Source organism: Gavialis gangeticus, unplaced genomic scaffold, assembly GCF_001723915.1.
Source record: "Gavialis gangeticus isolate Ggan-Ray unplaced genomic scaffold, GavGan_comp1, whole genome shotgun sequence".
Classification (NCBI taxonomy): Eukaryota; Metazoa; Chordata; order Crocodylia; family Gavialidae; genus Gavialis; species Gavialis gangeticus.
The window spans coordinates 63,544,326-63,555,988 of NW_017729032.1; the positions used below are offsets into that span (position 1 = coordinate 63,544,326).

The 11,663-nt window shown below is 38.7% G+C and overlaps 1 protein-coding gene across 1 annotated transcript; it reads right to left on the reverse strand.

Annotated features, from left to right (window-relative positions):
* Positions 1 to 6,193: 6,193 nt before the first annotated feature.
* Positions 6,194 to 11,657, reverse strand: KCNRG (potassium channel regulator). Its single transcript, XM_019525033.1, has 2 exons — positions 10,591 to 11,657; positions 6,194 to 8,350 (listed from the first exon to the last, which is right to left on the reverse strand). The coding sequence occupies exons 1-2, from the start codon at positions 11,169 to 11,171 to the stop codon at positions 8,098 to 8,100; spliced, it is 834 nt and encodes a 277-aa protein (XP_019380578.1). The 5' UTR covers positions 11,172 to 11,657; the 3' UTR covers positions 6,194 to 8,097.
* Positions 11,658 to 11,663: the final 6 nt, after the last annotated feature.

Consider the following 11,663-nt stretch of genomic DNA (forward strand, 5'->3'; position numbering starts at 1 on the left):
GGGGGGGGGCTGGGCAGGTGAGGGGCAGGGGGAATGAACAGCAGCTGGGGCCAGGCAACCCGCCTCCATGGTCCCCTCTCCCCTTTCTCCAGACCCACAACACCCTATTTACCTGGCATGAAGCCAAGTCCAGGTCCCTGCAGCCTGCACCACTGCTTGCCCTGCCATGGGTAGACAGTGTGCTTCAGCACCAGGGCATGGGCCAGCCATAGAGATGCTCTGGCTGGTTACTAAAGCATCTCTACAGAGGACCAAGCCTTTAGTTGCCCCCGTCCCCTTTTTTCCCCCCAGGGTTTTTTTTGACCCCTGAACATCCAGGGGTTTAATTTTGCCCCTGCACTGCAAATTTGCAGCCCAGGGAACATTTTTTGTTTCCACACATGCTTCTTGCAATCTCAAAGGGATTTGAGATGCTGCAAGAGGCACATGTGCACTCATCTGGACGTGCCCTTAGAGACTTCCAGGTCTGTCACACCTACGGTGATTTCTCAGAAAACATGTCCTTGGGACAGAAATTTCCTCCATCACCCTCTATGCTGAAAACAAAGTAATTGTTCGGCAAAATTAGAAGTTTAGTGCAATGTTTCCTTTCCTCTAGTATAGGGCCTAAGGACAAACTAAGTTTTCTTGATTCAAATGTCTAACAAAGTCTTAATAATTGACAAAGAAATCTTAATATTTGATTCTTCAAGGCAATTATCAGTAGTTGCAATACACATTATGCTTGCCTACCAAAAATGCAATGCAGTGGCTGGAGATTTTTGGCCAGCAGTATGTACTGAGGCAATAGATGTGCCCTGACTGACTGCTCTAGCAAGGAGCTGAGTAAGCCCAGTTACCCTTCCATTCCTTCTTACTGCTTTGATTACAGTAAAAAGCTCTTTCTAGCCTTTTTATGTATTGATTCTCTATATATTACCTGGTAACTAGGTGCATAGTTTAGGAACTTAAAGCTTTTCTTCTTGTTTGAAGCCTTCTGTGAGAGAAGTACTGATGTCATCAGCAGCCCCAGCATTCAAAACTTGTCTGTCCTCACAAAAAGTGATGCCATTAAATAATATCCATATAGGACCCCTTATTTGTCCTGGTGAGGGACACAATATGTATCCTGGGCAAATATGCTATTTGTAGCTCTTTTTCAGGCAGCTAAATAAGCAAGAGAATCTTGTTTCAAGAGTTTTTCTTTGCATGATCCACACACCTAGCCTCTGACCCAGAAACATCAGACGAGATCAAATAAATGCTCCACCTTCACTGTTCAGACAGTCACTATCATGGTGACAGTTACAGAGGCAGGGAGGAAAAAAGATCTGCAGACACTGTTCTCCTGATCCTAGTCCATCATCAAGAATCTATAAATCCTTAGGACTTTCCAAGGTCTAGAGCACCCACTGACCTAGGAGCAGATTCAGTTATCTACAGTTTCTCCTGGTACTCTTTCCATGAGCCACGATTCTTCAGTAGTAATGACATTTAAAGTAATCACCTCAGTGTCAACTGCTCCAGCAGCAGTAATTGTGGTACTGATATCCTGTAGATCATAGGAGAGGCTGGCTATCTTCAACTTTGGTCCCAACTGAACTAAGTTCGGCACCAAAAGTATACCTAACATCCAAGGACAAAACTGTTTCCTCAGTACCAGAATACTTGTTGTAGCATACCACCTCCAGTAACTGAACCCAGCGCCCTTTCCCATACTGGCACTGAAAAATGTTCATTCCTTGTATCTACCCATTACTCTCAAGAGGAATGGCTCCCTTCACTCCTTATGGAATGCTCTTTTGCCTAAGACGCAGACAGTCTTCTTCAGGAAGTCCTTCACATCTAGATCTAGATACAGCAAAACTTGATGTAGGAGATCACTATAGCTAAAGAGCTCAAAAGGCTAGAGACCCCTGGAACTCATTTCCTTGGCCACTATCCCATAAGCTTACCAATGTCTGTAAAGCCTTGTTATGGTAAACCGATGTCAGCTATTCAGTTGTGACACAGATCTCCACCCACAGCATCAGGAAGAGAGGTTTACCTTTCAAAACAGGTCAAGCCCATTGATGATGCATCAAGAACATGATCAGAGCTGCAGGTGAAAATGAAATTTCTCTGCACATATTTTGTGTTTGTTCCCTCGTGAAACAGTAGTTCTTGAAATTCTATAGAAATGATTCAGAATAGGCCACACCACAGCTCTCTGGATATTTTATACACCTAGTAAAATTATTACAGTAAATCCATGCTTCACTGAAGCTTTAAGGTACAGCATGATCCAGTGGATTCAAACAGCTTCAGTCATAACGTTCTGTGGCAACAGACACAGCCAATGAGGTTACACCACGGGCAGAGATGAGCAACTTCTTCAGCAGGAACTGCTAATCTACTGCTACTTTTCCAGTGAAGAATCATGATGTGGTAGATAATGCCATAGCATTTAAGACTCAAAAACAGTTCAGACAGGCAGCTGAGTATTGTAATAACCAGTACTTTGGAGAAGAAACAAAATAATTAACAGGAGTAGGGTAACATGGTGTTTCCACCTGAACTGAGGATTTGCTTTGGGGTTATACCCATTGTTCCAGAAGGAGCTATCTACTATGCAAACCATCACATTTCAACCACAGCAATGGGAAAAGAGACGTGACCACGCAGATGATTGTATATACTGAACAATCACAAGTCCCCAAATTATTTGCCATATTATTTCAACAGAACTTCTTCTGGTTTTCTTGAGAAGCAACATTTCAGTTTTTAAATAGAAGTCAGATTTATGTAATGTCTGATGATTCATACCCCACCAACTCATCTGAGAATATTCACGACTCTCAGCATTTCAGCAATCAACTCAGCTCTAATCAGATTGTTGTTGGTAAATCTGTTGTGTCGCAGTACAACATTCTATTATTATGACCTCTCTGTTGCAGGAAAAGCAGTCTCAAAGGATGGGACAAGCATCAGAACCACTAGTAGCTCTACAAGCTTCTAAACTTTTATGTGAATCACATTGAATTGAGTTTGCTGGGTTGCTGAAGATGCACAAGGATCAAAATCCAGAAATATTCCCTTCTCCGGATTGGTTTTGAAGATGCAATTGTTAGACACTGTCCTCAGAGCAGGGAGTTCCCCATCCCTGGACATGATTCACTTAGCTTCAGTAGCATCTGATAACACATCAGTATAATATTTGGTGGAGACCTAGATTTCTTACTGATGCACTGTTTTTTTTTCCTTTTAATATTATTGTAGATAATTTTCATTATTGTTTATTATTGGAGGGAAGCCCTGTCAAGTTGAAGTCTAGCAGCTACAACTGTTCAGTACAAATAATAGGGGAAAGATGAGATGCAATGAGTTAGGTTCTCAAGCTGCTTTCCCACTACTATTCACCTTCCAGCAATCCAGGAACAAGTCTACTTAATATTCCAGAATTAAGCAGCAGTCTTTCTTGTGACTTTAGATGGAGTTCTAGTTTACTTCTAGTGTTCACAGGTAAAAAGTAAATTCAGTAATATTCCCTAGCTGCACATTTCCATCAACCAATAACACACACCTCACCTCTTTCCCTTTCAAGTACAGAGGGAAGCAGGTCAAGCTCCCTCAGCTCTCTTTCTGAGCATCGTAAATTGAGAGTAACCAAAGACAGCAAGAAAAGGAAAGTTCTTAAAAATCTAGCTTATAGAAGCAAGATGTTCCAACCTCTATTTGCATATGCGTAGGAGTAGAGAGAGGAGGCAACTATCACAGCATCATTCTTTTGCCCAGCTTTTATTAATTACTCATGTACCAGAGAGAGACCACAGCCTAATGTTCCTTATGTTTATATGGTTCAGCTATGCAGGCAAATGAAAAATGCTTCAGAACCATATAGAAAGGTAAGTTTCCAGTACCAAGGCCACCACACCCAGATAAAGACATTTCTTTTCCCAAGTCAAACAAAAGTATTTTACAAAAAAATCCATTACAGAATGTCATGCACATAGACCATAGAGCATCTAATGCAATAATAAAAACACAAAGTCTATTAAAGAATGAAAGCCCTTCAGGAATTTTGCTTGACACCACCATTTAGAGAGCTCCCATGGAAAATGCAGTTATTTTAAGAGTGTATCACATCAAATTCTCCTCATCCTGACATCAGCAGCTTGCTGTTTGTGAAAGCTGCAGAGAAGCCACTCCAAAAGGGAAGAACAAGAACTTTAGAAGATTGCCTCTTCCATGCAAGAGCCCAAGAGCAACAATTTGTAGAATGAGAATATACTACTTAACTGCCTATAAGGGAAATAATGCTGACCTACTTTTGTCAGAGACATCATAACCTACTAATCGGTGATAAGGCCCCTTAAGAGCCTTGCCTAACATGTGTTAGCCAGGTTCCAATTCAAAATGAAAAAGATAGAAGTGAGAATTTAAAAAGGAAAGGAGAGCTGTAAAAAGGTTAAAGAATGCATCATAGTCTATCTAGGAGCAAGTCATTACCATTTCTCTAATCGGCTACTCTTGCAGTAGACAGATTACCTCCCATTCTCTCACTTTTTAGTTTCCTTTACTGCCTAGTGTCCTGATGATTTTTAAAAAAGCAGAAGCAAAATCGTTGCTTCAAACACTCAACTGGAAGGCCAGCCCAGGTCCACAGCTACACTGGCCATTTTGCTGACTATCAAAGTTCAAGAGCCCTTTTAAAGAACTTATTTGCTAGTCAAGAGAGAATTAAAAGGAAGAAAGTGTCACTAATTACACATGATGATCATCTCATGAAGCCTTAGGGACATTGCAGTTTATACAACAGATCTCTCACCCTCATGGGAAAGAGGAATTTAAGGACCAGTGGGTAAGATGACCAAAGAAGAAATACAAAATAGAGAAGCTCAAAGTCCTATTCACATGCAATTACATTAAATGCGATTCATTAACTAGAAATAGAAGATGGGGCACCAGACCAGAATATCAGAGCGGTAGAAGTTCCTAATGTTGATGTATGTAAGAGCATGACCAGCTCACTTAAGGTAGCTTCACTACAAAAAAGCAAGTCATAGGAATTGCACTGTGTAATGACATGATTTGCTGTCTCCAAGATCTATGTATGAAAGTGCTAAGCTTGCAAGTAAACATTTCTGACTAGTAGGATTTTATAAAGTCACCTTAGCTTCATAATCAGGTGCCATTCTCCTTTCCTGTCAACAGCACCCATCATAAAGTTCTGTAGGCCATACTCACGTTTATCTATGCAGTCGCATTATCTATGGCAGGGGTCAGCAACCTATGGCCTGTGGGCTCTCTGGTGTAATATCATCATTTATTTGGGACTAGAAGGGGATGGAGGGGAAAAAAAAAAAAAAAAAAATCAGTAAGAATAAAGCTGAATATATGCACAGGGTACTATTCACCATTGCCTTCTACTTTGCAGTATCATTCAGATCATTGTAAAGTTGGAGCAGAACAGCATTCTAACCAGATAGCACTTTACACTGCTCTAAGTGACCATACAAAGTACATGATAAAGGTGAACTGGACCAAGAGGGAGCAAGTCCCATTAGTAAGGTGGTGCTATTGTTATAGCTGCTGGTCAGCAGAGCAGCATGATTTCAGCTCAGTCTTATTTCCAACTAACATGCAGATCTCAGGTTAGTGGAGCTAATTTGTGACATGCCAAAAGGGTTGTCCCTCACTGGCCTATGCCATCACTCTCTGCACAGAACAGCTTAGAAAGCTGCAATCTTTCAAGAAATCTTTATATCACCTTATGTCTCCATGCAACAACTAAGGCTACATTCTTCAACATACATGGGTGAGGTACTTTTTAAGTAAAATTTCTAAGTTTCAAATAATGTTTTTTGTTGTTGTGGTTTTTTTTGTTTTTTTGTTTTTTACATGCATACAGCATTTTAGCAGCTATCAATTAAAGAAGAATAGTATAACAAAATATAATGTGTAACAATTAGTCAATAATTCATGCAGTTACATACACAACAGAAGAAATTGATAAACACATTGCTATTGGAGGAGTAAGAGTAAGCAATAATTGAAACATACAAAGATCTTCATTTAACAAATTTTTAAACATGTTCTTAATTCTGACCCTGTGAAGTAGACCCGCTTCTCACCTGCAAGCTTCCAACCTTCATTACCATGCTCCCTTGTATGCGAGACACTGGGCGCATCTATACATACATTAACACACTTTAGTTAATGCATATTAAATTTAGTACCTCCACTGTGAGGTACTAGGAAAATGCACATTACCCTGTTTTAATGCACATTAACTAAAAAGCATAGTTTTCAAATGACATTTAATTTGCAGTACCCTATTTTAATGAAGCTGCAATTTAATGTGCATTAAAATAGGCTGTTGCACATTAAAGTGCACATGTAGACATGCCGGACGTGTACACAATACTAAGTTTGTACTGAACAAAACTCAACTGCTATGAGAGGTTCACAGAAATATTCACAAGCCTCAGAACACTATCACTAGCCAAAAAGCTGCATTAGGAAAACAGCTACTGCATACTTTAAACTGAACTCTTTGGATCATGGAAAAGTGGGTCAAGAACTAGGATAAGAATCCAGAAGGGAGCAGGCAAAAGGACCGCTTCATAGCTTGCCTTTATTTTTTCAAAATGACATAAAATAATAAAATATTACTAGGGTTTCTCCAGTAAGTGAATCAGCATTGTATTTTCCATCACACAAGTTATGAAGTGACATCTCAGTTAATACTTGGTTGCCATTTATAAAGGTACTGTTTTGATTATAATGCTCAAATACCATCTTAAATCCATTTCTTTTTTTCTCCCCCATGAGGGATTGCTGTGTATGCCTTCTATATATCTTGATATTGTTACTGGGCCTCTTACATGGTTATGTCTATGAGAAAGTTAATTTAATATTCAAAAGTATTGGTTGCAGTCTTCAGGAAACCTTATATTAAAAGGAAACAGCTAGACATGACCATCCAACATAGTCTTTGATTTCTTAGACTTGATAACCTTCTCCTCTTAGCTGTAGCGACTTACTGGGCTGGATCCTTTTCCATGATGCATCTCTTTCACATCACTGTCATAAAAATATGAAATCCTTAGCAAATCATCCACCTTTGCACACATCCCATGACACAGGTATACATCAGAGAGGGAGAATTAAAGGGGCAGTGTCACTAATTATACATGATAGCCATTTCACGAAGGTGGGCGAAACAGATGGACGCAGAACCTGTCACTGTCTTGCAATCCCAGGGCTATCACATGCCATCATAAATTAAAAGCTACAAGAGGCTAAATTCTGATATAATCTGATCCCTTGTTGCCCTGGAAAGTGAAGAAGTAAAAACCGGTGAAGGTAACTTAGTAAAAACAATGTTTTACCCTTTGTAGGTACCAAAAAGGTCTTTGAATTATTTTACTTGTGTAATTATTCTAGCTTGCCTCCTTCTGAAGAGCTATGTGGTCTTGTTTTCTTCCCTTTTATATATGGAAAGCTAATTAATTGATCTTCTATCAGAGCCTTCCATACATTACCTGGCAGGCATTTTTCAGTATGACCATAATAAATAAGCTCACGGTACTGGAAGAGATTAATAGCTCCTTTTGAGGCACTATCCAGAGCGAAGATATTGTATATAACCTGTCAGTGGTGGTTTTACTACGCCACATACTAGAAGTGGGACTAGGGCATCATTTACAATGTCACAATTACACTGATTTCAACTAACTGCAAAAATGTTTGTAAAAATGCGTAGCAACATGGATGTTCTTTTTGCAGGCAGAAATATCGTTCAGATTAGATTATCTAATTTTTTTAGAATAGATCACTTAGATTTACATTTCTCCAAACATTTATATATCATGCTGTAAAGGAAAAAAAAGTGATTCTGTTGAAGCTGTCTATTATTAGTTCTCCTGCTATTGTCATATTTAAAAGTTTCTTTACAGCTGATAGTCTCTGCTGAAAAAGGAAAAAGAAAGAAAACTACTTTTCCCCTCCCTCCAGAATATCTATGTGTTTTGTTACCTCCCTAAATAGTAAAAGAATTATTCTTAATGCGCGCACACACACATAAACACCCCCCCCCTTTTTTAAAAGGGTAGTAGCAAAGCTAAAGAAGAGATTTTATTTCCGTTTCTGCACTTGGCTTCTCTTTATCTGTGCTATACCAGCACTTTCTGGGTTTTGGCTGACAGCAACAGCAAGGCCTTCTGCTCTCTTCATCCTTTCAAAGCTGTAGCATTCAACTTTTTCTTCATTGGAGACAGTTCTGGTGCTTACCAGATGAAATCCTTCTTTAAGTAAAGTGTCAACAAGCAGGCCTAATACATTAGTTCCGTTAATCAGCTTCCTAGCATCAGGTTTTATGGAAACATACCTAAAGTGAGAGAAAATGTAGTTGTGGTAAGACTTCTTGCAGAATGAAAAAAGTATAACAGGCCAAACTCTCAAATGATGAAATTCACCACAACTAGCCACTGTACATCTACACAATATTTGGCGTTAATATGTTTTGAGGAAAAAAAAATATTCCTTCCCTCAGAACATGGGTATTTTTCAGTTTGTCCAGTTACTTTACAAAATAAAAAAACCCTCTATTTTTCATTTAATGGAGAACTGAATACATGATTCATATCATGCTACAACTCAGATAAGAATCCTCAGACTAGGGCAAGGCCTGTGAAACTGAGTTTTTCCCCCCCAATAGCAGCACTCTCTCACAAAAGGTGACATTTCCTGTCAAATTGTCTTGTATGATGGCTTTTATGGTAACTATGAAAATGATTTTCACATTAAAGCAAGTGATTTTATTAAGTATAAAGGTACAGTTTTTAAAATGCAGACACTTCAAGGAAAAGTCAGGTAAAAATATTGTTACAAGAGGACCATAAACTGACAGACAGAACTAACTGCTCTATAGTTCATGAAGTACAAAGGTCCACAAAGGCTGTTAAAAGATAAACAGAATCCATGCCACCATAAAGAAAAGCTTGATGAAATAGAAATGAAGTAGACAATAGTAAAAAAGTTGACTTGTCTGATTAATCTACTTTTTATTCAATTGCAAAAGAAACAAGTTTAACAAAGTCAAGAGAGAAAAGATTAGAGGAAAGAACACTTCTCATTTTAAAGTTACCATAACTTAAAAAAGAAAACCTCCATTAAAATGATAATAAAGTATAAAGGTATGGCATAAGTGACATCTCACAAATGCTATGTGAGACAGCCAAATTCTACTTGCATTTACTCAATTAACCTCAATGAAAAAGTGTTTAACCCAGCATTCCTTGGATTGTTTAGTTCATAGAGAACAACCCGACTGAAGTAATTCCAGTGAAGTTTCTATATAATTTCAGATGTTCCTAAAGCCAGGGAAGACAACATGCGAGATTCTAATTTTCTTGTACAGAGACAGTCTAGTTATATAACAGAGTTGTCTATTAAGAGTTTCTAAAAGCCATTATACAATTAAATAATTAGAGCCTGATGCTACTAGCAAAGAAGTCAGTGATTTGCCACTGATTTTAATAAAAAACAGGACCAGGCTTCTAAGCTTCAAGAACATCAGCCACAGAGTTTTTGTTGTAGAACATAAACTCTACAGTTTTGGAATAGAGAAGTTTGGTATCTCAATTCTACTTTTGTTTTTCATGCCCTTTTCTCATTTAGTTCTCTCTTTCTCCACAAGGAAGTGTAGAGGACTAATATGTTTGTAGCCGTTTTACTTCCATTTCCCCAACAGCTTATTCCATATTTATCTTGGATGAACTCTTGTGGGCAAATTCTCCATTTACTTCTATTTTCCAAGCTTGTGGGTTACAGGCACTAAAGATGCTACCCCCTTGTGCTGAGAAGCATGTGTTAACTTAAACTCATTTTGTAGTTTTCAAAACTTGTACTAGACCACATCAAAAGACTCTTAGCAACCACATTGAGGAGACAAGTCAGTTTTCTTGTTTCCTCATTAAAACTGTAACCTGCCTCCTAAGTTAACAAAACTCTCCTATGAGAAATCATGGTATTTCTCTCCCCATGATCACTAAATCATTTCAACCAACAGGGAACATCTTCAGTGATTTACTTAAATTTTCAATCGCATTATGATGACTAACTACACAAACAGCAAATGCATTCTGACAGATGATCTTTAGAATACCAGAACACCAAAGAAATTGTTTAAAGGACATGAGAACTAGCCAGAGAATTAAATATTGGCAAATAGTTCTATCCCATACTGTTTTTAACTTCATGCTTTTCAATGGCTTCCAGTCTTTAAAATCTAGTGGCATTACCAGCATTCTTAAGCCTCTCACTGAATCAGTCACATTCCTCATTCTTTCTATATTAACGACGAGGTAAACTATCAAATTAATTAGAGAAACAAATTAAAATGTCAGTTGTTATTTTTCAAGAAAAATTACCAAATAGTGCAGATCAGTACATCAGAAATTACAAATCAAAGACATGTCAGTATTGGGAGAAGCTCACATAAACCAGGAAGATAGAAAGAAAACTGATCTCTGAGCTTTCAGATGCTTATCCGATAGTCTATTTTTTAAAAAGTTTTACTAGCATGTATTTCGTGAACATGCTAAGGAGCCATGCCAAGAAGAATACCTTGCCACAAGCTGGTCAGCAACAGAATAGTCTGTGCCACATTGAAAAACCAGGTCATGATGAGAAGGTCTTTCCAGAGGAACTGGATTTAGGGGCTTCTGGGAAGGGAAAGAGTTATTGTGCCAGCCCTGTCCCAATTGCTGCTCTGTAAACATACTGATCCGTCCAGCCAGTTCTTCAATAGTGCTGCTGCAAGAACCAAAGATCCGTATAAAAGCCTGAGTTTCCTGGAGCAAGAAGCGAACTTCCAATATCTCCAGTCTTGGCTTTAGCAAGTTTTCCTGGCTCAGGATATCAGCCAAGGAGCTGAGTTCATAGAAGTCGGCTTCTCTTTGTAGCCTCTGATAGTCTGAGAAGTTAGTGGGCAGTAACAGCTGAAGAGTCCTCAAGAAGTCCAAGATGTAACTAAACAGAACTCCATCTCTATCCACAAAGAACTGCCCATTCATCAGCCTGAAATCACGGTCACTGCCATTCAACATCCGTGCCAACCTAGATTCTGGGAACTGCTGCAGGGTGGAAGCCCATGTTGTAAATGTCATGCCTCCCACATTCAAAACAACCACATCTTGATTGCTCATATCTGTCTCAGAGTTCTTAACACTCTGCCCTATGTCATCCAAATCAGATTATTCTTGAACTGCAAACCACTGTTAGTACCGTTTAGTGATCTCAGTGCCTGCTTAAGGCAAATCGTGGAGCAGAGAGAGGATTCCCAGACAACAGAGTTGTAAATACAATCTACTATATGGCTTGTTTGCAGGCCTTGGTTGCTTAGCAACTTTAACTCCTGGAATCTGAATTAACACACAAACACACACATAGCTTCCAAAGGCTGAAACAATTCACTGATAATCCCAGATCCTAAAATCCTTAATAAAAGCCAAAGAATTTCCCAAAATTTTGGGCACTTGATATAAATCTGTAAATTACTGGCACAGAACTCGCTTCTATTTTCACACATTTCCACTGCATGTGACCCTCTGCTAAAGGAGAATGTAAATGTACTCTAAATGCAAAGAATGCAAGGTCATGCTCTCCAAAATGAAAGTCATTCCAAAAAAAAAAAAAAA